General features: G+C 42.5%; 1 protein-coding gene across 2 annotated transcripts; it reads right to left on the reverse strand.

The window, feature by feature from the left end:
- Cep97 (centrosomal protein 97) lies at positions 1-27,411 on the reverse strand. 2 transcript variants are annotated; one of them, XM_042259420.2, is made up of 11 exons: positions 27,238-27,411; positions 24,017-24,159; positions 20,866-21,024; positions 19,347-19,448; positions 18,175-18,288; positions 16,939-17,105; positions 12,799-12,963; positions 11,936-12,060; positions 8,043-8,820; positions 4,549-4,624; positions 1-1,563 (listed from the first exon to the last, which is right to left on the reverse strand). In XM_042259420.2, exons 1-11 carry the CDS (start codon positions 27,278-27,280, stop codon positions 871-873), a joined length of 2,565 nt encoding a protein of 854 aa, XP_042115354.2. In that variant the 5' UTR covers positions 27,281-27,411; the 3' UTR covers positions 1-870. The 2 variants fall into 2 exon arrangements, with proteins under 2 accessions (XP_042115354.2, XP_076405102.1); XM_076548987.1 differs by lacking the exon at positions 27,238-27,411 and adding an exon at positions 26,482-27,220.
- Between the last annotated feature and the right edge of the window lie 534 nt (positions 27,412-27,945).

Consider the following 27,945-nt stretch of genomic DNA (forward strand, 5'->3'; position numbering starts at 1 on the left):
TTGATTTCTTACACTATATTTCTTACCAAAATATTGGCACAAAAATGTCAGCAGGCTAAAAAAGCACAGAATGAAAAGTTAGACATTTGAGCAGCATTATTCCAAGTGAATGAGCTTCAAGTCTCCTTCCTCCATATCAAAGAGAAATATTCTTGCCCAAGTAAGCTTGATTTTTAATCCTATCTGGAATACTTTACTTCAAAAACTGATCCACAAATTAGCTAAAGTTTATCATGAGGCAATTTAATCACCCCTCTTAAAAATCTTATAGTCTGGGGGTTACAGACAGTTGAGTGGCAGAGCACATGCTTAGCATTCTTGGGGTTCTGGGTTTAACTACATACACACACACACACACACACACACACACACACACACTCCTATAATCATTATTCTCCCTAAATTTTCTTATATATATAAGAAGGCTTTCCTTAGCTCAGAAGGGAAAAAACATATTTTAGTCCAAGGAGACTGTCCAGCAAATTTCAGTTGTTCATAATCCTCATCCTAGTCATGCCTTACATATTATATTCCTTACTATGTAATTAAGGACCAAATTCTCCTATTTAAATTGCCAAAACTACTTCAAGAAACTGTATTTGAAAGGAAGTATGTAAAAGAAACATTATTGTATAATTATTAAGAAATGAAGTGCATATGCCTTTTAATATCAATATTTTTAGTACATTAATACAATCAAAATGAAGACTTAGCTCATGTCTCAAAATCTGAAAAATATGGGACAAGAATACAAGTTTTATATAAACAATAACAAAATGGGGGAAGGATTGTTCCCAAGCAAAACAAAGAAGCAACTGAAAACATTAGGAAAACCCAAGTGGATTTCTGCTCCCCAGTTAATCAGACGGGTCACACAGTGACACCCACCTGCACCACCTGAAATGCAGCATCACATTCCGGCTGGGGCCCTTGAGCGTCTGCATTTAACTTACAGTTCTCTGGCGTCTGGCTAACCTCATCCTGTAAAGTGGGAGATGCTCTGGGCGCTTCACTCTGAGACGAGGCATCTAAGCCCTCCAGAGAAGAAGCTGCGCGGCACTCACTGTCTCCTGCCGCCTCCTCAGAACCTAGGCTCCCATCAGCATCATCCCGCTGCTGGACTGAAGTCAAATACTGTTCGAGCAGGGCGTTATCCTGCTCGAGGCTCGAGCCCTCCTTACTGCAGTCACTGTGCTCCTCAGTCCTGGCCTCTAAACTGGGGTCTCTGCCATACTTCACTGTGTCGGTGGAATTCCCCAACATGGAGCTTTCGGTGCTTTCTATGGAACTTTTTTCAAAATCCAAAGAATCCTTCGAACAGTGAACTTGTTCTGTTAGGGAAGAATGAAAACCAGAGTCTGGAAATTCTGGTACAGATTTCTCTTGAGGAGCTTCATCCTCAGCAATGAACCAATCAGAGTTCTGATCAGAAGAGGGGTCCTGATGTTGTGGAAACAACGGAGGCTTGGGTGACACCAGAGTACTTGATATAGGAGGAACATCAGTGTGCCAGGAAATCAGACGCTGTTCCACGGTCTGCTGCCAAGCTTGCAGAGACCTGACCTGTAAACCAGAAGGCACAGTTCTATTATAAGATAAAAACTTTGCCTTTTTAAACTGTCCTGAGCTTTGTTTTTTCAGAAGTCATGCAAGTGTCTTCATTCCTTACTCCCCTGTCCTCCGCATAGGACTCCCAGACTAACCAGCATGCACAGTGTTTAGTGTCCTTGGTAGCAGAGGGCAATCGTCAGCAGACACCAACGCCAAAGCAATTCTCTTGTTCCACTGAAGAAACAATGGGAAATACAATAGCATCTTCTCTCCCTAACTAAGGAGTCAACAATGTACAAAACACTGACTGACACCTAGTCAAGAAGGCCGACTAGCACCTGAGGGTGTAAGTGGAGCCTCTAGAAACACATGCAGACACAGGATTTCCAATTATGTTAAAATCTAGTATTTATAACTTTCTTTTTAAAAAAAAAAAAAAAAAGATCTATTTACTTATACTTATTATGTATACAGTGTTCTGCCTGCACATATCCCTGCAAGCCAGAAGATCAGATCTCATTACAGATGGTTGTGAGCCACCATGTGGTTACTGAGAATTGAACTCAGGACCCTTGGGAGAACAAGCAGTTCTCTTAGCCTCTGAGCCATCTCTCCAGCCCCGTATTTATAACTTTCTAAAATGACTAAAAATATTCCCAAGTTCTTGACAATATGACCTTTTATATCTTAAGATATAAAAATAACTTCAAACTCTTACTATAAAAATTATGCCGGGTGGTGGTGGCACACACCTTTAATCCCTGCACTCAGGAGGCAGAGGCAGGTGGATCTCTGTGAGTTTGAGGTCAGCCTGATCTACAAAACATGCTCCAGGACAGTCAGAGCTACTACAATGAGAAACCCTGTCTCAAGAAACCAAAAAAAAAAAAAAAAAAAAAAAATTGCAAGCAAAGGTTGGCAGAGATGACTCAGCAGTTAAGAACATTTGCTATTCTTTCAGGAGACCAGAATTCAGTTCCCAGCACCCACACAGCAGATCACAACCATCTGTAAGTCCAGGTCCCAGGGTTCTACTACCCACATGTGGCCCCAAGGGCACTGTACACTGTTGTGGGATTTGTCTCGTCCGTCCAAACAATGACATTTGGGCTATCTGGCCCAATAGGCAAGGCAATTTCTGAGTATGTGTCTGGTTAAAACTGAGGTAGGGGTGTGCTTATTCTCTCTTGGGTGGTCAAGACCGAGTCAAGCTTCGTGAAGCAGCCTGAGGTTGGTCCCCTTCTCACCCAGGGCAAAAGGACAGAACAGCAACACCTGGACCAGCAGGATTGGCAGTGGTGGTATCTTCCTTGTTCTGTATTTGTGACTCTGTTTTCCCACTGCACCCCTTAATATATATATATATATATACCTCTGTGGGCTCTCGGTTCACATGGCGCCCTACATTGGGCATTACATGTAGGTGGACCATTTCTCTCCTGCCTGCCTATTCCCAAATATCCAGCAGCCATTTCCCAAACGATTGAATTTGAGGCTTAATATTACTTATAAATGCTTGGCCAGTAGCACAGGCTTATTACTAACTAGCTCTTACAACTTAAATTAACCCATTTCTATTCATCTATGTATTGCCACGTGTTCCTGGCATTACTGGTCTGCTGGCATCTTATTCCTTGGGTGGCTGCCTGGCTTCTCCTCACTCAGCCCTTCCTCTTCCCAGAATTATTCTAGTCTGCTTACCCCACTTATACTTCCTGCCTGGCTACTGGCCAATCAGCATTTTATTAAAGCAATTCAAGTGACAAATCTTTACAGTGTACAAGAGCCACAGCAGCATATACATAGGGCACATACATACATGCAGGCAAAACACTGAGACACATAAATCTTTTTTCAGCTGCAAGCAATACAGTTGGTATAGTGCTTGTCTAGCATGTATGAGGCCCTGGTTTCAAGCCCCATTAGTACATGAGTCAGCTGTAATGGTGCACACTTGTAACCACTTGTGAGGTGTAGGCAGGAGGATCAGGAGTTCAAGGTCATCCTCAGCTATAGTGAGTGTATGGCTAGCCTGGACCACATGAGAATTTATCTCAAAAGTAAAATAAAATAAATACCTAGGGAGAGAAGAAAGGCATATATGAGATTTTTAGTTTCATTTGACTACTGTTCAAGGTAACTTCTGTCTGTCTTTGTGACAGGTTCTCACTGCACAGCCCTGTGTCATCAAGTACTTTCTGATAGTGGTTTAAAGTCCATCTTTTCAGAATGTTTTCTATGTATTCTCATATACTTATACTTTTAATATATATTTGTAATTGTTTTAATTTATGGATGGGGGCACACACATGCTTATGAAAGTTAAGAGGACAACTTGCAAGAGTTTGTTCTTGCCTTCCATCATGTGGTCCCAGGACCAAACTCAGGTTGTCAATATCGATGACATGCACCTTCACTCAGTGAACTAGTTCACTGGCCCTCAGAGAGCTTTTAAAACCAAGTGGATGCTAAGCTCCATCTCTTACTGTTATTAGTATTATTCTGGAGATCTTTCCAGGTCAGTCCATATTACTACTTTATCCTTTTTAATTGTCTCATACTATTCTATAGTACTGTTATTTTTATAATTTATTTAACCAGTTTCCTACTAATAGTAAGTAAAAAAAATCTTAAAAATTAATTATCTTAATATGTAGGTTTATATAAATACAACAACTTATTTGTTAAGATAGTCCTAAGAAAAAAGATATTTCTAAGAAATTATTATTAGGAAGTTTTTTATTCCAGTATTAATAATGTTATAATATTTTAAAGTTTTACAGTAATAATAAAACCAAAGGCTTAAAATGATTTTGGGCCAGGCAGTAATGGCATATGCCTTTAATCCCAGCACTCAGGAGGCAGAGGCAGGTGGATCACTATGAGTTTGAAGCCAGGACAGTCAAGGCTACACAAAGAAACCTTGTCTTGAAAAAAAAAAATTTATTCCTACTAGAAATTTTCTGTGTTCTAGAGAAATCAGCAGTGGGGGTTTACCTCGTTCCAAAGGAATCTGACAGCTTCTTCTTGTACAAAAGTTTTCACACGCTCTTCATCTCTTTCTTTTCTTAATCTACAATGATTCAAAAGATCGTGTTGACATAAGGAAGAATGCTTCCTGTTACAACTACAAATGCATTAGAAAGAGATTAATTACCTAACAGTTACTGCTTCCACTGTTAGAATATGTAAGCTCTGACCTTATTTAAAATGCCTCAAGCATAGCTCAAGATGAATATGCTTCAAGACAGAAGCCAAATAAGATGTATCTGAAACTGAAATTTACATGTTCAGTCTACAAAGTACGACCAATGGGGGCATGTTTGTAGAGTGTGAGTGTGTGTACATACGCTTATGTGTTAAATACCTCTTTATCTGCCCTTCAGCCTCCCGGGCAAACACAAGATGATAGGGGCCTAGAAAAGGCTAGTTATTGAAAGCTTCCGAAAGTGAACAATCACGCTTACATACTCAGGATCACAGACGAACAATTTTCTCCTAAGACACTAGCAGAACTAACCCTATCAGAATCACTTTCCTGCTTGCCCCATTCCTGATTCTCCCTAGTATCCCAGATTCTCCCATCTACCACTTGCTCTCCCATATACCTCAGTCTTTCCTGAGATTACTGATGCCACCTCGATTCTTAGACCTATTCCAAAGCAGAGTCTTTCTTAGTTGTCCATTACACTTGGAATATCACCCCACTTTGTTCTGAAGTTTGTTTTATATTTGTTTTTAATCTTTGTAGTACTGGATAGAGAATCCAGGACCTTGTACCCACTAGACAAAGACTTTACACCTGAGCTATACCTCATCCCTTTTCAGAACTTCCAACATGGTTATCCACTTTCTCTAGAGTCTCCAAGACATCCTTCTGTGCTATCTGGCACTCCTGAATTTTAAGCAGCAAACTCTCTTACAGGCTTCCTTTCTCTGAACTTTTCCTTAGCCAAAACAGACACATTTGTGCAAGCGATGTAGTTCTCTCTATTAGAAGCCTTTTTCTTCTTTTATACAAAGTCATCAAGCTGCTTCTCACTGCTATTTTCAAGTGATTCTTTATCTAACTCCTTGTCCTGGTGGAATTCTTCTGCAACTTGACACAAACCCAGAAATATCTGGGAAGAGAAATTTTAATTGAAAAAAAAAAATGCCCCCATAAGATTGGCCTACAGGCAAGTCTATAGGGAATTTTCTTGATTAATGATTAATATGGGAGATCCCAGCCCATTGTGGGTGATGCAAACCCTGGGCAGGTGGTCCTGGGTTGTATAAAAAAGCAGGCTGATGCATGATACACTGGTGCAATAGTCACACCAATGTTGTGGGAGTAATCAACTGTCTGACTGGATTGAAGGCCCACTCTATGAGATAGAGATGAGAGAGGGGAAACCATGATCAGAATATATTATATGAAAAAAAATATTTTCAATAAAAAGAAAGGAAGGAAGGAAGGAAGACAGGCAGGAAGGAAAGGAGGGAGAAAGGAAGGGAGATAGAGAAGGAAGAGAGAGAGGGAGAGAGGGAGAGAAGGCAAGCAGGAAGCAAGGAAGCAAGCAAACAAATAAGCAAGCAAGCTGAGGAAGCTGAGCAAGCTGTGAGGAGCAAGCCAGTAAGCAGTGTTCCTCCATGGTGTCGGCTTCAGTTCCTGCCTCAAGGTTCCTGCTTTGAGTTCCTGCACTTATTTCCCTCAATGATGGAGTGTGACCAGAGAGTTATAAGCTGTAATAAACCTTTTCCTCTCCAAGTCGCTTTTGGCCATGGTGTTCCAGCAAGGCAATAGAAACCCTAAGACATTCCTGTAAGGGTACCTGCTATCCTGATAAATTCTCCCCCTCCCCACACTATTCACTGACGTCTCCGCACCAGTCTCTCTCTGCACCCCATTTCTGTCACTTTTGTTTTGAAGGCTCAACATTCAAGTAGATGCTCTACCTAAGAATAACGAACCCCGTGACTCTACCATCATAATCTCACTCTATTCCCAAGCATTTTAGCTACACCACTTTTAAAACTTATTCCAAGGATTAGCAAGATGCCTCAGTGGGAAAAAGTGCCTGTTGACTAGCCTGAAGCTATGAGTTCAATTCCTGGAACCCACACATTAGGTATTACTAATTAGGAATCTTTACCTACAGACTCCCTACCAGCAACTACCTACTCTCTTTTCTTCATTCCCAAAGAAGTGGTGCCACTCCTTCTTTAAGCTCTTTATATCTTATTCATTATTCAATCCATCTCAAGCTGGCTTTCATCTCCACGCCGCTAAAACCACCCTTAGGAAACTCACTGTGCAGTGAAGGGCTAGTCCATCAAAACTGAATGGACCAACGTTCGTGCCTTGCACGTTCCGAATATAGGACAGGAAGGAAGGCAACCTCCAAGCCCCTGAAATATTTACCCAAAGAGTAAACCTGAGGTACTGAGTTGCCCTAGAGTTTACGCCAATGTGATTCCTAGTAAAACCCCATGTTGTTCCCCTGGGACTCTCAGACACTGTACCAGTTTACCTCTAGGGGATGAGAAATGTAAGAAAAGTCACTCACGTAGCACTGAATGCCTAAATAACTGACCCCAATAGAAACCATGGCCGGAATGCTCAGGAAAGCTCCTCTGGTTGGCACTACTTGTATGTGTCATCACACATCCCAGCGATGGGAAGCAAGCCCTGGACCTCTATGAGTTAGCTGGGAGAGGACCTCTAGAAGCCTGCACCTGATCTGTCCTGTGTGGTTTTCCCTATTTTAATCTGCATGCATCTGCTATAATAAACGGCAACCACGATCAGAACAGTTCCTGAGTTCTCCAAGTCCGTTTAGCAAATCATGGAACCTGAGGACAGTCTTGAGGGTCACCAATTACAACCATTGGCTCAATCTAGCATCACTTCTCTACCCTTCTCGAAGCACCTCTCATTTCTCCTGAAACACTGTGCCCCCTTGGAACTGAATGTAATATACTCTCTTGGCTATTCCTTTTCAGGTTCCTTTGCTACTTTCTCCTAAGCCACCTACTGTACTAATAAACACCATTAGTTCCAGTATTAATGAACTCCTAATTGTCATAGGTTGGCAGTCAGCCAAACATGTATGCCCTGGAACGGAGGAATAATTCCTACCTTCACCCCAGAATTTTAGTCCCTTGGGAACCCCTGATATTTTTCTCTAGCTCTTATGTCACCTAGTTGGTTCTATGTGGACTTTCCTTTCCTCCTTATCCAGTTTTTCTACAGTATCTGCTTCTTTGCTGAGAATCATAGATGCCTATGTAGTTCCCAACCACTCAACATCTTTTGTGATACTACATCTGGGTACCAATTGCTATGCTGAGAATGGAGATGCACGTGTCAATTTGTACTCTCAAGACGCTTCCAGTCTATCACTGGAGATGAGCACCCCAACAGTGGTGTCATGATCCCAGCAGCAGAGTTCTAAAACAAGCAACTTCAGAACCTGGCACCCCAAGCCAACAGACAGTTTCCAACCTACCTCCTTACTTCATCTGTCAGGCAGACAATGTGCTCCTGCATTCTGCGCAGCCGGATTTCATAACGTACCCCTTTGGCTTGTGGATTGAAGTTCCTGGTAAAAAAGCCCCGCCAACAGGCCTGCAGCTTGGTGGCAGCTGCATTCAGTTTCTGAAGGGTGACTTTATCTTGTCCCAAAGCAACCGGTCTCTGGGTAAAAATCCTGGAGGGAAATTTCTCTGAAGCGGTAGGAGACATGGTTTCTTCGCCATTTGGTTCTACGTGGGACACACTGTGTCCATCTGACTCCGGAAAAGATGTAAGAGCATGGCTATCCTCCTTCAAGAGAGCATCGATGATGGCTGACTCGGGACAAGGTAACAGCCCAGCTTTCTCATTCACTTCTGTGCTCATCTTACTTTTCAGCATCTGAACAGAACTCTCACTTGCATCCCATGAAGGCTTTTCCTTGTCCTTATCCAAGTCCTGGTTTTCCAGCCTTTTCATGGATTCATCTGCAACACCATCATCATCTTCTAGGCCCAGGTTAATGCCCTGCAGCCTCAGCTCAACAGTGGGTGATACTGGGGACAGTCCCGACGCAACTGGCATAAAAGTGGACTCTGAGGAGAGCAGACTACAGTTTAGCTTGTCCTCATCCGTCTGTATGTCTTCCAGGTGGAGGTCGTTCCGAGAATATCTTGCAGTGTGTGCAGAGGCTGGGAAGTTATTCTTAACAGCATATAACTGATCATCATTACTGCTTATCCCGACCCAAGTATTGATTTGGAGAACAGGTTCTAGAGGAACCAAGAGAGCATCACTTAAATCAGCAAGTATTTGAAGAGCCTTCTTAATTGTATATGTAAAACATTTTTTACGTTTACTTATGTAACCTTTCTGTGGGTGTATGCACACATGCATGCCACAGTTTGCATGCAGAGGTCAAAGAACAACTTGTAGAAGTCAGTTTTCTCCTTCCACCATGTGGGTTTGAGGGACTGAACTCGGGTTGTCAGGCCGCACATCAAGCACCTTATCCACTGAGCCATCTCCCTAATCCCTCAATTGTTTACTTTGAATGAAATTTAATTAATCCCTAAAATTTAATTAATCCCTAAAATTTAATTAATCCCTAAAATATAGTAAAGTACAATAAAATGGTTGCCTCCAACATGACTAAAATGTCAAAGCAAACATTTTTAAGAAAATGAATTTCTTGGTGTTGGAGAGATGGCTCAGTGGTTAAAAGCACTGGCTGCTCTCACAGAGGACCTGAGTTTGATTCCCAGCAACCACATGGTGGCTCACAATGTCAGTAATTCCATTTCCAGGAAATCCTGCTCCCTCTTCTGGCCTCTGCAGGCACAAGAGATGCATGTAGACACAGGCATACAAACAGACAAAACACACATACACATAAAAGAATTAAATGGGGGCGGTGGTGGCGCACGCCTTTAATCCCAGCACTCAGGAGGCAGAGGCAGGCGGATCTTTGTGAGTTCGAGGCCAGTCTGGTCTACAGAGCGAGATCCAGGAAAGGCGCAAAGCTACACAGAGAAAGCCTGTCTCAAAAAAAAAAAAAAAAAAAAAAGAATTAAATGGATTTTTTAAGTTAAAAAAAAGAATTTCAGAATTTTTTAAAAAAAGGAAACTGGTTTATTAAAATAGGAGTGGTGGCTCATGTCTAAAATCCCAGCATTTGTGAGACTAAAACACAAGAGCTTCCGTGAGGTCAAGGCCAATATTACCAAGTCTATACAAAGATGATGTCCACAATGTGCTTTTTTTTTTTCCTTTTCATGTGTGTATGTCTGTGTCCATGGAGCCCAGAAGAAAGTATCGGATCCCTCATAACTAAAGTTACATTTGGTTGTGAGCTGCCTGATGTGGGTTCTTAGGAACTGAATTCTGGTCCTCTGGAAGACCAGGAGGCACCTTTAACTACTGAGCTATCTCTCCAGCCCCACAAGAAATCATTTTAAAAATTAGAAATATAGAGCTAGGGGACTGGAGAGATGGCTCAGCAGTTAAGAGCACTGGCTCCTCTTTCAGAGGACTTGGGTTCAATTCCCAGCACCCACATGGCAACTCACACCTTCTGTAACTCCAGTTCCTGGGCTTCTGACACCCTCACACAGACATACATGCAGGCAAAATACACCAATGAACAGAAAATAAATTATTTAAAAAAAAAAAAAAAGAAAGAAAGAAAGAAATATGGAGCTGGGGCTATAGCTCAACAGTGGAACACTTGTCTTGCACGCCTGAGGCCCTAGGTATAATCCCCAGGAACACGCACACACACACACACACACACACACACACACACACACACACATACAAATAGAAACATGGGGACCAGCAAGATGGCTCAAAGGGTGAGGGACCTTGCTGCATAAGCCTGGTGACCTGAGTTCAATCACCTAAGGCCACATAAAGGTATAAGAAGAAAACCAACTCCACAGAGGTATCCCCTGACTTCTACATACACACCATAGCACATACACCCACCTATACACCATACATGCAATAAAAAATATAATTAAAAAACAATTTAATTAGAGTAGCTGGAGAGATGGCTCAGTAGTTTAGAGCACTGGCTGCTCTTCCAGAGGACCTGAGTTCAATTCCCAGCACCCACATAGCAGCTCACAACTGTCTATAATGGAATCCAATGCCATCTTCTGGTGTGCAAGCATACATGTAGACAAAACACTCATATGCACAAAATACATAAATAAATAAATCTTTTTAAAATTTTTAATTAGAAATATAATGTGCACATACACATATCTGTATGCATATATGTGGAATATATGTACATATATAAAATATACAAATATATGTACTCACACATGCACACATATATATATGTATCTACAAATCAGATTCAAATAACCACTAAAGTTAAAGTGATAAAATGTTACAAAAATACAGTTTTGGCTAGGCTCAGTGGCTCATGTCTACTAAATCTCAGCATTCAAGAGAAAGAGAGGGGCTGAAGAGATGCTCAGTGGTTAAGAGCACTTGCTGCTCTTGCAGAGGGCCCAGGGTTCAGCTCAAGCACCCATATGATAGTTCACAATTGTCTGTGACTACAGTTCCAGGGGATCAGATGCCCTCTTCTGACCTCCAGGCTCCTACATTCATACAATACACATACTTTCTCACACATGTTGGTAGGCTATGCTGGTCAGAAGTTGCAGTCTACTCTAGCCTGGCAACTTTCTCAAAATTTGGCAACGTAGAGGACTCCCTTCCCCAGTGAAACTTCCTGCTCTCTACCTGCCTTTATTTGGAAGATGTTTCTAGATCTGAATGCCTGACTTATCTTAAGTATGACCCTCAACATAGTTCCCTGCAAATGCTCTTCCCCCATGGACCACATGGTAATTATGTAACATGCTCTAGCTATTTTCATAGAGCTGTGCTGCCACAAACCCAGCCTTGTGATAGGAGCATGCCACATAGCTTTGGGTTTGTCCCCAGGCTTCCCAACCCTATCTTCCCTATACTCTGGAATAAAGCTGAGCTGATTCACTAAAATCACCCCAGAGGGCTGTCTCCACTGTACCCACAGCCATCCAAACCCTGTTCCCTACTTCTGCTCCCTCCATCCTCATGGACCAATGCTGCCAACGATCCCAAGAAGAAGCAGAACAAACACACACATACATAAAGTAAATATTTAAAAAAAAAAAAAAAAAAGAGGAAGCAAGTCAGGAGGATTTGAAGCAAGTTCAAAACCAGCCTGGGAGCTACATGGTGAGTTGTAGGCCAGTCAGAGCTACGTAGAGAGACCTTGTCTGAAACAAACTGTATATGACCCAGTAAGTCCAATGAGTTGAAAAGAAAAAAGAAAAGTAGTGGAGCAAGCGGTTCTCAGGCACTGGGTATAAATGACTTCCTTACCACTTTCCTGGAAATCTTGAACAGGGCTTGAACACTCAGGTGTAAGGGGCGCTCTTGTTTCAATAGGAGCAAGAGGAGACAAGTCTTCATTTTGGCTTTGGTTCATCAGCTGCCTCTGGTGAAACCTAGAAACCAATGTTATCTGCCATCATCCACACAAACTAAGAAGGGATGCTCTCCTGCCTTCTCGATTAATATGCTAAGACAGAAACTTGACAAGTTAGCAAGGGTGTCTTCAGCCATGGGCAAACTACAGTCTCTGTTGAATGCATTGTGTAAAAGAAGTTAAGGGTTTTTAAATTGTTAAATAAAGACGGGGATGGCAGCACATGCCTATAAACCGCACTGTGGGCATAGAGGCAACAGAATCAGTAGTTCCAAGTCACCCTCTCCACATCATGAGTCAAAGGCCAGTCTAGTTTACATGAGACCCTGTCTCAATCTACACAATTAATTGTCCACATGACCTTATACAAACACAATGTCATACGCAAAAACACTGAAAGACAGGCTCTCTGATAACAGAAGTGATTACTGAACACTCTGGCCATGCTTGTTAATATTAGCACTTAACATGCTACATGAGGCACCTATATTAAAGGCCAAGTACTCGTCTCGAGGTGTTGTGGCTCAAACTCAGATAAGGCAAATCTGCCACTGGGTTATAACTTCCCATTGACAAATCTCCCATTCTTCTGCTATCATCCAGCTTGGTTCTCCCACCAAAAACTGATTAGCAAAGCAACTGCCAGGCGACAAGCCACACATGTAACTCGGCTTCTCTGCAGTGACGAAAGGTGTGAGTGTCCAGATGTGTGCCCTCACCTCTAAACCCTTCAGTGGCCACAAACAAACAGGCTTACCTCTGCTTGCTCAGAATCTTCTCTAGTTTGGCATCCTCTGCAGTTTGAAGACCCAGTGCAGAAATAAGAGGACAGACTGTAGCCAGGTACTGCACAAGCTGGATGTGCTGGCCAGGCCGATATGCTCGTCCCTTGCCTTGACTATAGAGCCATTCGGCTTTCAAACTGGGAAACAAGGAAGAGGTGATGGCAGAGGGGTGGTCAAAATACAGTGTTGAGTGACAGTGATCTTCCTTTTGAATTTACCTTATACTACCACTACATGATTCATTAAAAAAAGATAACTGGGGCTGGAGAGATGGCTCAGCAGTTAAGAGCACTGGCTGCTCTTCCAGAGGACCTGGGTTCCATTCTCAGCACCCACGTGGCAGCTCACAACTGTCTATAACTCCAGTTCTGGGGATATGACATCCTCACACAGATATACATGTGGGCAAAACACCAAAGCACATAAAATAAAAATAAAGAAATCATTTTTTTTTAATTACTGATTTTCTTACTTTTAGTTAATTTTGACAGGTGGGGGGAGGGTGTATGTTCCTGAGTATGCACATGTGTGTGAAAAGTCATGTGCACGTGTAGTTGAGGCCAGAGGTTGAGGCTGAGTACCTGACCCTATGAATGCATTTTACTGCTCTCCAATTCATTTCTGAGACAAGGTCACTCTCGGAGCTCACCGTTTGCCTAGGCTGGCTGGCTAACAAGCTCCAGCAATCTGCCCATCTTTACCTCTTCAGCAGTAGGATTACAAACATGTGATAAAACCCTGGTTTTCAACCTATATTCCTAACTCACTTCCCTTGGTCTTATATTTTAATTTTTTTTCATAATTAGAGGCACTGTTCACACTGATGAGTCCAAGTATTTTTAAATTATTTTCAAAGAAGCAATGAACATTCTCTCCATTTACTTTATCAAATAGAAGCAATCTATAAGCTCTTAATGGCAGTTTTTGAAAATACCTAATTGGTCATTTTTTAAACTGGTAAATAGTGGGGATTAAATATTGCTAATTCTTTATTTCCTATACAAAATTTGTCAATAGATACTTAGTTCACACAAGTAGTGTAACTAATAAAAATGACAGAATTTCACCATTTTGTAACCTTTAATGAATTAATGGTTTCGGGCATGGATCATTAATAGCTATTAATAACAAAATAGACATCCAGACACTGAGTACAATCCAACAGTGTCTACAAAGTAGTCCTCCCTTTAAAACCTCAAAACTAGCTGAGCACCGTGGTGCAAAACTTTAATCCCGGTGCTGGGGAGACAGAGGCAGGCAGATCTCTGTGACCAGGACAGCCTGGTCTACATAGTGAGTTCCAGGACAGCCCAGGTTATGTAGAAAGACCTCATAGATAGATAGATGATAGATAGACAGACAGATAGGTAGAGAGATAGAGAGATAGATACGTAGATAGATAGATCGATAAAGTCTCCAAACTGAATCTGATCACATCATCATAACCAACCACCAATTTTTAGGTGATGCAGGAGGGAGGAAGATGCCAAACACACAGGAAATTGTCTGAGAACTGCCCGGTCAGCATAGCCAACCGATGGGGTACAACTGTAATAAACTGGTGGTTTTATTTTTGTTGTTTTGGCAACAAGGTCTCAAGTAGCCAGGGCTGAACTTGAACTTGCAATATAGCTGGAGCTGGCCTTTCTGCCTCTACCTCCCAAGTGTTATGATTACCAACTTGCTTGATGTTTTTAGATACTAAAAAATAAGAGCAGGCTGAGGGTGGGGTTCAGATGGCAGAGCACTGGCCTAGCATGAATAACTGGATTCCGTCCCAGGACCACGTGAAGCCAGCATGGAAGCAGGCCTGGAATCCTGGCTCTGAGGGGGTGAAGGCAGAGCGATCAGATCATCCCTTGACTATACAGAGACCTTAGGAACAACCTGGCTACATAAGACACTGTCTCTAAAGAGAGAAATTTACACTCAATATAAGATATGCCTCCTGTAAACCATATTTTCTTTCTTTCTTCCTTTCTTCCTTTCTTCTTCCTTTCTTCCTTTCTTCCTTTCTTTCTTTCTTTCTTTTCTTTTCGGCTTTTCAAGACAGGGTTTCTCCGTGTAGCTTTGGTGCCTGTCCTGGATCTCACTGTGTAGACCAGGTTGAGCTCGAACTCAGAGATCCGCCTGCCTCTGCCTCCCGAGTGCTGGGAGTAAAGGTGTGTGCCACCACCACCCGGCTCATATTTTCATTTTTAAAATGCATTCATAGGGTCAGCAAGATGACTAAGGAGGCAAAAGCACTTGTTACTCAGATCTACTGACCTAAGTTCAACCCCTGAAACCACATAAAAAGCCAGATTCAGCGGTATGCATCTGTGACCCCAGCATTCTACAGCAGGGGGGGGGTGGAAACGGAAGTGCCAAGCCAGAAGGTAGGGGGATACCAAGCCTGAAGTCTGAAGCAGGAACAGTCAGAAGCCAAGGAGGAGGGGAAAGAGAACCACCTCCCAAAAGGACTTTTGGAAGTGAAGGCTAAAACTGTGCTGAGTCCATGAATGCCTATTTCCTAAGGGCAGAAAATGAAAGGAGGCATATTAAAGAGAATAATCCGTAGTCCCTTCTGTCTCCACAGTCCACTTTCCTGAAGACTCTGACTGAAGGCTCTAATGATCAGGCAACAGTCTCTAGAAAATGCAATCTTGGGGGGACAGGTTCCCAGCTCCAAGATGCAGAGACCATCGTGTATCTAAGGATGGATTCACAGGCATCAGAAGGTGAGAAACAAATACTATAGTATGTCTGCTTCAGGTCCCAAATTGAAACATCATGTGCATTTTCCTGGAGGCATCATAAAAGGCCATTGGTTTTGAAAATATTATTAATACCCTCTTTTACATATATGATAGCTAGCAAGCTTTTGTGCAATTAATTCAAGATCTTATACCACATCCATAATGTGGTTTCTAGGAAAGAATGCTACAATTTCCAAGCAATCAACAAAAGAACTTTTAGAACATAGATTGTTGTGAGTTTGGCATTTAGACTTACTACTTCCAACCTATAGGGCTGATAATCACATTTTTTTTAATTTTATGTGTACAAGTATTTTTGCCTGCATGTACATGTATGTACCACATGCATCTGGAGGACATAAGCAGGTATAGGATCCCCAAGAACTAGAATTACAGCTAGCTGTGAGCCACCACGTGGATGCAGGGACTAGAACCCAGGAAGAGCAGTCAGTGTTCATATCTGCTGGGACATCTCTCCTTCCCACACCCCACCCCTTTTTTTCATATATAGTTGCTCTGTGGTTGAGTATGATTTGAATTTCTGATCCTCCTACTTCCATCTCTCCGGCGCTGGAATCACAGGAATGTACCACCATGGCCATTTTATGAGAAAACAAGGGCTTTGAAACCATCGCACAGTGAAATGGAAGCTTGCTCTTTGCTGGCTAGCCAGCAATCCACCTATTTCTGCCAGCCCCTTCCCCATCCTGGTGTTACAGGTATGAGAAGCTCTACTTGGTTTTTTATATGGATTCTGGGGTTCAGACTCAGCTCCTCATGCTTACAGAACAAGGGCTTCAAACATGGCTGGCAAGCACTCAACCAAGAGCTGTACTCCCTAGCCCTGAGGGAGCTCTTCTGTAGCCCAGGCTGTTCGAGAACCAACAATGTATCCCAGGATGACAATGACCACCTAATTCTTCTACCTCTGCTTCTCAAGTACTGGGATTACTTGCATGTGCCACCACACCTGGCTCCCAGCCCTGATGTTTATCTTCTGTCTTTTCTAAGAAAGGAGGGATAATCCTAAATAACCAGGATTTTAATTTGTAAACACTGTCTTAAAAGAAAAAACAAAACAAACAAACAAACAAAAAATTCAACAAACTGGGTGGTGATGGTGGTGGCGGCGCCACGCACCTTTAGTCCCAGCACTGAGGGTGAGGCAGGTGGATCTCTGTAAATTCAAGGCCAGCCTGGTCTACACAGCAAGTTCCAGGACAGCCAGGTCTACACAGAGAAACTAGGTCTATAAAGACCAAAAGTAAATAAATAAAAACAATTAAAAAATTCAACAATTAATCTGTAGCAAGTTAGAAATGATCTTTCAAAAAAATGTCTTGATTGATGCCATGTTAAGTAAATCATATTCACCTTTCCTTCTGAGAAATCACATATCCATCCAGTACTCTGAGATTTAAGCACCAGCTGACAATGTACGGCCGATAGTCAAACCCTGGAATGGACGGGGTGGCCATCACACAAGGATTGTTCATGATTGACAACTGCTCCAATTCACTTAAAGAGGCCAGAAACGAGATCTAAAACAAAAGACATCTCTGTTGAACAAATGAATGTTCAGTGTCAAGCACAGGGTTTCCGCTGATTACATAATTTTGGCAGCATTTGAAAATGTCACAATTTCCCTCTTGTTCTAAAAAGCATCAAGCAATTTTCAACTATTAGCCAGTGACTTCCAAAACTCTAAAAACCTAGCCATTTGTCCTTCCTGCATTAGAAAGTATCAGCATTATTTCCTAGTTAAGAAAACCACATTTATTTTTTTGAGGCAGGGTCACATTTAACCCAGGATGATCTTTAGTTTTAACCCTCCTGTCTCCACTTACTAAGTGCTGAGGTTACAGACCTAAGGGACTTTGCCTGGCTTGAGAAAACCCTATTTGAAACATAATAGAAGCCAGGGAAAAGTGAACAAGTTGCCCTATGGGCCCCTATAAAGTAGATGTCTCTCTCCTACCAATCACCAGTGATGATAATTGCAGCGTTACAACTGAAATTCAGCCTGATGACCTGCTAGTGTTAAGAAAAACACTGATGCTCTAGCACCAAACGTTTCACCAGGCAGCAGTTCTCCCAAGATGGTCACAGTCTTGAGAGCTTGAGAACCTGCTGTAAAATAATCCTCTTGTACACTGTAAAGATTTGTCACTTGAACTGGATTAATAAAACGCTGATTGGCCAGAAGCCATACAGGGAGTATAGGTAGGGCAACCAAACTAAGGATGATGGGAAGGAGAAGGGCAGAGTCAGGAGTCGTCACACAGAGGGAGCAGGAGATGAATGTGTTATGCTAATAAAGGTAGATCCACGTGGCAAAGCATAAATAGAAATATGGGTTAACTTAAAATATAAGAGATAGTTAGTAATAAATCTGAGCTATTGGCTGAGCATTTATAATTCATATTAAGCCTCTGAGTCAATTATCTGGGAAGTGGCTGCTGGGTATTTGGAAGCAGGCAGGCAGGAGAGAAACATCTGACTACAAGAACCTCTCCTGTCTCTCCTGGATTTCCCCTTCCTGGATCCCACAGAGTCCTAGACTTCACTTTCCTAGATCCCACAAGGAAATATCCCAGAGTCACATTTTACCTCATTTAAGTCTCGGATTTCATTTTCTGCCAAAGACAATATAGAAAGGCTTCTGGGTAAATATGCAGGTGCCATTCTAAGAGAAGTGATGATGTTTCCATGTAAAAGCAAGGTCTTGAAAAAAAAAATACAAGTCAACAAATTATCAATAAATTGACTTGACAATGGTAAAATGGTGTATGCAGGAATAAAAACATGTATTTTGTTACATACTTCTCATCGCACGTAATCAAAGATTAATACTTAGAAGGTTCCTAAGTGGTCTTTAGCCCAACAAGGGTTTAAGATTTATCCAAGAACACATAGTTGATGTAGTATCTAGCTTTGCTATGGTGCCCTAGCATGCTACGCAATTTTCGTTAATACACAAAGCAATTTCCAACATAGTTATTCATTTCCTTTTAAAATATCAAAATAAAGATGGGTGTGGTGGCGCACGCCTTTAATCCCAGCACTCGGGAGGCAGAGGCAGGTGGATCTCTGTGTGTTCGAGGCCCAGCCTGGTCTAGATAGCTAGTTCCAGGACAGACAGACAGAGCTATATAATAGAGAGACCTTATCTCAAAACAAAAAAAAACAAAACAACAACAACAAAAAAACCACTTAACTTTAGGATGGATTACTTCAAACATTACCAGAATATTATATATTTACTGAAGCCCCTAGCATTAGCTACCTTAAAATAAAGGGAATTCATTACATTCAGAGAATGGGAAATAAGAAGTAACTAACTACAATGACTATTTTTACATAAAGTAAATAAATCACATATAGGAACTAACAATCAATTTGGGAGGCCTAAGCACTCTTACGCCTCAAGAGTACATCTCTCAAGCTCAGGAGTTCCAGAAATAGCCAGGGCAATACAGTGAGTCTTTGTCTCCAAAACAAAAAAGAAAAAATCAAAAAGTTCCTAAGGTTTTACAACAAAGACAACCTGGCAAGCATAGCGGCAAACACCTGTAATTCTGGAAAGAGAGACAAAGATCATGGTAACCTTGAGAGGTTAGCCTGGGCTTTACTGGGAGACCCCTTCAAAAGGAGAGAGAGAGAAAGAGAGAGGTTCTTAACATACAGTATATGGCAGGCTGAGTTTATGCCAATTAGATTACATTTTTAGTAATTTCTTTAATTTGTGATAATTTTTAAAAAGTGACAGAAGACCCACTTACCTTCAAAGACATCAATTTTGATAGATCACCTATCTGGGGTATGTTATTGTCTGACAAATCAAGGTGTTGTAGAGCTGTACAGCTATTGATTTGCTCCATGGTCTATTACAAGAAAAACATCATATTATTCAGTGCACTTAAAATCAAAAAAACACAATCATCCCCTAAGTCTTTATAGCTGACTCCCCTGCATCCTCTTGTCACCAGAAGCACAGCAGCAGAGCTGAGCAAGACAAGGGAGAAAGGGGGAGCAAGATTTAAAAAGTAGCCAAGGTGCAAGTTTTCAAGGATACCAAGCAATCCATACCATCCCAAATATTTACAACCCAAAGAAACTTCAATGACATCTAACTGTTAGCAGAGAAAAGAATTTACAAATTCAGAATGAAGCCACACAGCCTACTAAATCCTGGCTCTGTGGTCAGGGAGGACCAGAGCAAGGCAGTGTCTTCTAGGCATTACAGGACCACGGCACTCCTGAACGCACAGCAGCTGTGGTTATCTGCACAAGACCGGCACAAGAACGAGCCAGGTAACAGTTTAGCACAGAGGGAGAAGGGCTTCCAAGCCCCACCCCTGAGGACCTGTGGACAGCTAATGGCTTCTGAGAAAGGGAGAGTCATTTGTCCTTAAGAGTGTGGCTCCTAATAAGTAAGTCAGCCACGATCCAGTGGATGACTCCATACCCAGGAATACATGGAAAGCATAAATTGGACTCAACAGGTTATTTTAAAAAAAGAGAAAAAGAGATGACATCTAGTTGGATAGGAAGGTGGGAATGGATCTGGAAAAAGTTAGGGAAGAAGTGGTGGATGGATACAATCTAAATATGCTGTATGCTGTGTGAAATTCTCCGGGAATGAATTCAAATACATTTTTTAAAAATTTCGGACTCTGCAACTTCTTGGATGTATGAATTGGGACAAGTTTCTCTATCTACACAGTAAGTATAATAACAATACCTACGTCACAGCTGACATGAGCTTACTACACACAAGGTGCTCAGAAAAGCACCTCCCATAAGGCAGCGGCTCAGGAAAGGCAACAGTTACTATCATTTAAGTCCCCCTCATCCTAGCACATCAGAAAACAGATAGAGAAATGTTCATTAACTTGTCCAAAGTGACAGTTCCTGTGTGGCAGAAGTGGGAGCAGACAGATCCAGATCTCTTGACTTAAAAAAAAACAAAACTTTTTTTTCCATGTACCATTAAAATTTACTTAAAGTTTAAACTCAATAGGGAAGACTCTCTTTCCTCATCATTCTAATATTTGATTTACTTTTTTAAAGTATAATATAGATTCTCTGTTCACATGTAAAAAAAAAACTATACTGTAGTATATGTTGAAAATAGAGGCTTTTTAAAGTTTATGTCAACACAGATTGTAGAAGTAGACATTTTCATTTTTCAGCCTGCTTATTTCTATACTTGCCAAGTTTCTTATTCACAGAGAACAATTAGTTATGAAAAAAAAAAAATCTCAAAAGCGAATTACCAAGAATAAGAAAGCCATTCACCTTCAGATTATTTCCTGCCAAATTCAGCCATTCCAAATGGACGAGGTCCTTCAGCCCTTCCATGCAGCCAATACTATTATGAGGTAAATTTAAGACCCGGAGCTGAGTCAGTTTGGCCACACCCATCATCCGAACCAGCCGGTTATTAGCCACTGACAGCTGTGAAAAGGGAACATTATTATTCCTAGAGATAAATATGTATCTCCACACCTACTACTTTCACATTATGGTAGATGGCCAAACATTGCCAAATATACAAAACAAATTTATATTTTTACACATAGTATTTACACCTATTACCTACAGTATAACTACTGGAGTCTGTTGTTCTAATCAACAAAAAATATGAAGCCTGTTAGGAGGCAACCAACTGTTGTGCTCCACAGGAAGTAATTCACGTGTGTGTGTGTGTGTGTGTGTGTGTGTGTGTGTGTGTGTGTGTGTGTGTGTATTACTGTGAACCAGCCAAAACCCCGAGGCTGGGGATGACATAAGCCCTGTGACCAATCTCCTGATGTTTTTTGCTAAATGGACATAATGTAGCTACCAAATTGCCTTCTAAATAACTACACACACACCACAGAACAATACTGCTGTCAGCTCTAGTCAGAGAAGCTTCCTCTGCAGTGAGCAGTGGTGGCTGCAGAGACTCACAACCCATCAAAGTACAGGAAACAAATGAAGAGCTGCTAAATGCCCAGCCGTAAGCGGGGCATCCACCACATCCCCGCCAAGCTCCAGGAGTGCAGTGGGAGAAGCAGGGGAAAGAGGGGAAAGGTATGGAATACTGACTTCTGGGGAGGACATGGCTCTTTGTACTTTTTTGTTGTTGTTGTTTTTGGTTTTTGGAGACAGGGTTTCTTTATGTGTAGCTGTAGTTGTCCTGGAACTCAGTCTGTAGACCAGGCTGGCCTAGAACTCACAGGGATCTGCCTGCCTCTGCCTCCCAGGTACTGGAATCAAAGGCGTGCCCCACCACCACCACCACCACCACCACCACCACCACCACCACCACCCAGCAGGCTGTCCTACTCTTGAACTCAAAGCAGCACAAAATCTCCAACAGATGAGCTCCTCCTCCTAGCCAGGCGGTGGTGGCACACTCCTTTAACCCCAGAACTAGGGAGGCAAAGGCAGGTGGATCTCAGTGAGTTTGAGGCCAGCCTGGTCTAAGGCGTGAGTTCTAGGACAGCCAGGATTGTTACAGAGAGAAACCCTGTCTTTTAGAAAAAAAACAAACAAACAATGAGCTCCTCCATAAGATCAGCTCCTCCACAAGCTGGAGGTGGGGAGAGGAGCTTGGAAGGCCCTACCCATCCCTAAGGATTACTAGACAGTCTAGTAATTACTAGACAAGAAGAGGGAAAAACATTTTCTTCAGGGGTGTAGCCACTGGTAGGGTGTCTATGCTCCTGGAAACAGATTCTCACTCATGCCCCTCATGAAATTCACTGGATCACAAAGAGCGGGAGCAGGGAAGAATGAGGAGGATGAGGATGAGAAGAAGCCATGGAAAATCAGGAGGCCACGTGAGAGAAGGGATTAGAGGAAGTAGAAAGAAAGGAGGCAATGGCAATGAATGTGATAGAAATACATTACATACATATCCAGAAAAATGAAGCCCAGTGTTATGCATAATCAACGTACGCTTACACAAAGTGCAGATAAAGCTGAATGAGACTTCTGTCGATTACTAAAGATATGCGTGTGTAGGTGGTGTATGTTGTTTATGTGTTGCATGTACGTGAGTGTATGGGCGCACATGCCCATCTGTACACATGGGAAAGCCAGAGCAGGACGTTGGGTGCCTCCCCCAGCACTCTCTGCCTGACTGCTTTGAGACAGGCTCTCACTGAACTGGAAGCTCACCAGGATGGCTAAGTTGGCTGGCCAGCTGGCTCTCAGGATCTGCCCATCTCTCCCTTCCAACGACTGGGTTAAATGTAAACTACATGCACTGATGCCCAGCTTTTCATGTGGATGCTGGGGATCCAATTCCAACCCCTGGTGTTTGCAGAGCCAGTGCTCTTATCCACCGAGCCATCTCCTAAAGACAGTCTTAACAGATCAATAACTTGAAAATATAAGCTCCACAAAAACTGTCTTATCTGTTGCAGCCAAAACTAGGTCAATGCTAGGTATACTAAGAGGGACCAAATAAACGCTTCTTTTTTGTTTGTTCATTTGTTTGTTTTGGCAGTACTGACGATTAAACTTAGGGCTTTGAGTATGCCAAGCATGTACTCTTTGCACTCAAGCACATCCCCAACATTCTTGGATGAGTAAACTCTTTACCCCCCAATATGAAGTAAAAATTATGTTAAGACAATGCTTTGTCAACATATATCAACATATAATGTTCTCTTTAAGTGTAGATAGATAGATGATAGATAGATAGATAGATAGATAGATAGATAGATAGATAGATAGGTAGATAGGTAGATAGGTAGGTAGATAGATAGGTAGGTAGATAGATAGATAGATAGATAGATAGATAGATAGATAGATAGATAGATGACTAGAAAGATGGCTTAGCAGTTAAGAGCACTTGCTGTCCTTCCGGAGGATCAGAGTCCAGTTCCTAGCACCCAAGTCAGGTGGCTCACCACCACATGTATATAACTCCAACTGCAGAAAATTGGATACCCTCTTCTGGCCTCTGCATGTACTCACACACATGTGGCATACGTTCATACACATATACACAAATACCAGTAAGTAAAAAGTCAAATAAACAAGAAATGTAAAATATTTAGAGAGCGTGTGTGTGTGTGTGTGTGTGTGTGTGTGTGTGTGTGTGTGTGTGTTCAAGCAGCGCACTTGCAGGCACTCTTAAGCAACAGCACACACGCAAACGTCACCAGCATACTCTCAGAAGTCAGTTCTCTCCCTCTGCCCTGTGGCACACAGAGATCCAGCTCAGGTCTTCAGGCCTTCTAACAAGCACTCCTACCTACAGAGCCATCTTGCTGACCCTGTTTCCACTTTTTAACAATGCTTCTTTTTCTAGGCCACTATAAATGTAATACATGTATCATCTTCAGAAGTTAGCATATAAACTTCTAAGGCAACACTTCCTGCTTTCAGGGCATGTAGAATAACGTTTTGGTTTCGTTTAGTAATAAATTAGTCTTATGGAACACATACCCACCTGTATCAACTGTTTGCATTTCTCTAGATTTTCCAGTTTAATAATCTGATTTTTATCCAGAATCAATGTGTGAACATCAGCTTCACAGGGCAAGTTGGGACCTAATTTCTGTAGTCCCTGCCCTGACCAGTTCACCACTGAACCTTAAGAAGAGAAGACACCTTGTTAGAAAGCAAATATGACAGCTGAGCTTAGCATTTTACAGTGAGAAAAAAATATGTATACATATTTAAAAATACACCAGAGCACACTAAGTATTAAAACTATAGCAATCCAGAGCTATAATGATACATTTTTCTTCCGAATTTATAAGTTACAGGCTGGGGTATAAGTCAGAGGCAGGGCCTTTGAAAGGCCCTGAGGTTCTCCTATTTTGTACCTAATAATAGTATTTTAAAATTAGTGCTCATATTTCTTTTTTGAGTTTTTCATTTTGGGGGGGGTCTTTTGTTGTTGTTGTTGTTTTCTGGGTTTTAATTTTTTATGGGTTTTATTTTCCCCTTTGTTACCCTTCAAATTTTTCTTTGTTTTGGATTGTTTTTCTTTTGCTGCTGTTTTATTTTGTGTGCTTTGAGACAGAGTCTGAAGCTGACCATGCTAGCATAAACTCTCTATGTGCCTGAGGCTGGATTTGAACTCCTGGAGTGTCCTCCACTTCCCAAGTACTGGGATTATAGCTATCACCACATCAGGCCCTAGAACTACATTTTTTATAGAGATCAAACTGCTTATAACCTAACTCAAGTATATCCTTAAGTGCCCAAAGTAGTGTGGTATGGAGAGGGGTGGGCATATCATGTGTGCCCAAGGAGGCCTGAAGAAACTGCTGGGTGTCCTGTGCTGTCACTTCTTATTCTCTTGAACACTCTCTCACTGAACCTGGAAGCCTAGAGCTATGAACCTGGAAGTCAGCTAGCCTCCATGCATTACAGACATTACTAGGGTTACAGGCATTCCCAGGGATGCTGGGGATTTCAACTCCAGCCCTCAGGCTTTCATAGCAAGTGCTCTTACCACTGAGTCATCTCTACAGCCCTCACTTGGTTTTTTTGAGGCAGAGTCTCTCACTGGCCTGAAACTCATCAAATGGGGTAGGCAGGCTGGCCAGCAAGCCCCAAGGATGCCTGTATCCACCTTCCCAGCACTGAGACCACAAGCTCCTGCTGCCAAACTTGACTTTTTACCTGGGTTTGGAGGATTGAACTCAGGTCTTCACAGCTGCACAGCCAGCATATACCAACCAAACTATCTCCCCAGTCACTTCTACTATACCAACTAAACTATCTCCCCGGTCACTTCTACTATACCAACCAAACTATCTCCCCGGTCACTTCTAAATATTTTGAAAATCAAAGTACAGTTAATGGATAGAATGAAATGATTCTCTGATTTCACAAGGTTGGTGTGAAGAAGCCAGACCATTGGTACTTGGCCTCAGACCTGACAGACAGTGCTCAATAAAGCATGGTAGTATGAATTCAGACTAGAGCTCCCCTGGTTAACCACTCTAGACAAGTTTTTCTACTTTCTTTCCTCAGTCTGAAAGCTCCCCAAGTTCAGGTGTAGGCAGGTTTGGCAACTGAGACCTCTCTCCTAGAGGCTTGCTGCCTCCTCAGTGTCCTCCGATGTCTTTCCTCTCTATGTGCAATCATTGAGTTAACTTTTCTACTCTGAATTGTGGGTGACGAGCAGGCGTAGTGGTGCACTCGGGAGACAGAGGAGCTTGGTCTATATATTGAGTTCCAGGACAGCCAGAGAGCTACATAATGAAACCCTGTCTTGAAACAAAACAAAAAAGCTGTACGGTTGGTGGTGCACGGCTTTAATCCCAGCACTTGAGAGTCAGAGGCATCTCTGTGAGTTCAAAGCAAGCCTGGTCTACATAGCGAGTTCCAGGATAGTCAGGGTTACACAGAGAAATCATCTCGAAAAATGAAAAAGAAAAAAAAAAAGGATGTGGCCGAGCCACTTGTGGTAGTACATATCTTTAATCTTTGCACTGGAGAGGCAAAGTCAAGAGGATTGCTGTGAGTTTTAGGCCAGTCACAACTACATAATGAGACCCTGTCTAAAAAAAAAAAGTGAGAACACAATATAAACATTGTTCTACATAAAAACATGAGATAATGTAAGCAAGGCGCCCAAAGTATCATCTGGCTTTTAAAAGGTGGCTCTGTAAATGCTAACTGCTGCTCGTCTGTTGTCTTGGTGGGCTAGAGAGGTTTAGGAAAGACAGCTACCACAGGGGGCGGGGCCAGAGTAACTGCCGATTTCAAATTGACCATCAGACTGGGATTACCCTGGGAGATAATTTTTCGGGACTGCTCTCCTAGAAAGTGTCAAATGTTTTTCGGTTTTCTTAGCGCGGGAGGCGTCGGGGGCCCCTTCTTGAAGGATGAAAACTATGCTGTCCCAGAAAAAAGCGCACCCAGCGTTCGCACACAATTCCGAAGGGTCTGACACACCTTCTAGCCGAACTCCTCCCCTCAAGAATTCAAGGTCCCAAGGTTGTGAGCCCCGACTCTACCCGGGTCTGCCCCCAATCCAGCCAGCGGCTACCACGCCTCAGAGTGTAACCAAAACAAAAGCTCAGGTCCGGCGCCTCACGGAGGCATCTCCAGCTACAGGCGCACCCCTAGCCTGCGCTTCTGCCAAACAAAGACCAAACTCGATCCCAGGACCCGGCCTGCAGAATGACCGGGGCAGCAAGGCGTGTTCGGGTCACCCCCAGATTCTATCGCGGGTACTGGCCACTTCCAAGGAAGAGTTCAGGCAGGCTATGATACGCTATCAGCTAAGATGCTTCCTGAACGTTCTCGGAACCGAGGAGGAGGAGGAGGGGCACAGGAAATAAAAAGAGACTCTGCCGATGTCCCGTGGGCACTCGGAACTCAAAGTAAACGTCCCAGAAAGGTCGCTGCAGTCCTAAGCCCACTGCCCAGTCAGCCTAGGGAGAGCGCGGGACAGGGGCGCCGGGCACCGCGAAGGTTCCTGGGGGCTGAAGTCCCTCATCCAGCCTTCACCGCAATGCTGCCGAATTGGACCAGAGGGCGGGACTACAACTCCCAGTAGGTAGTGCGCCTCCGCGCTGCCTACAGCCCCACATCAAAAGAACTGGTCCAAAACTGCATCTCTAAATCCAGGCTTCCTCTCTACACTAAGCAACTATTCAATATGACTTGGTGAAGTAAACTTCGGAGTTTAGGTGGGGATCATCCTACCTTCTCCCGGAGCCAGAGCCCCGTCGGCTCGCGCTACCGCCATACTTGCCGCTTGCTAATGACACCAGGCAACCGTCCTCAGCCGTTCTGTAGACCAAGCAGTCAGCAGTGGGGAGCTGCAAACTACAACTCCCAGGATGCACAGCACTCAGCCGGCCCAATTGGCTGCCTGATGGGAATCGCAGGCTAGAAAGTGAATGGCAAAGAGCTTAGGGGAACCTGATAGGTGAGCAAACTGCATCGTTAGATAAATCATTTCACTCCAAGTCCAGGTGTTTCAGAAATTTGACACTTTTTACCACCTGGCACATTGTAAGGACGTTATTTAAAGTAAACAATTTGAGCGTTTATTGCTAACAGACTCCATGACAGCTACCCATTTTGACATTTCTGAATTAAGTTTAAAAGGTTTCAGCTTCGCTAAAACTAAATATTTTGAGACAGTCAAAATCGATACATTGTATTTAAAATTTGAAATTTAAATGGATTTAAAGCCTCAGAAACAGACATTTTCGTTTTAAGTGGTGGTTCTTACACATTTAACAGAGCTTTTGACCAAGGAGTATATTTGATACGTAAGTGCCCAGAACTTTTTCTGGAGTATTCAAAAGAAGTTTAAAATAGCTTCCAAAGTCAAGAATACATACTTTGCCGGCTTGGAAGCTTATCTTTTTTTTTTTTTTTTAATTTAACTATCAACTCAGTAAG

Source organism: Peromyscus maniculatus, chromosome 12, assembly GCF_049852395.1.
Source record: "Peromyscus maniculatus bairdii isolate BWxNUB_F1_BW_parent chromosome 12, HU_Pman_BW_mat_3.1, whole genome shotgun sequence".
Taxonomy (NCBI): Eukaryota; Metazoa; Chordata; class Mammalia; order Rodentia; family Cricetidae; genus Peromyscus; species Peromyscus maniculatus.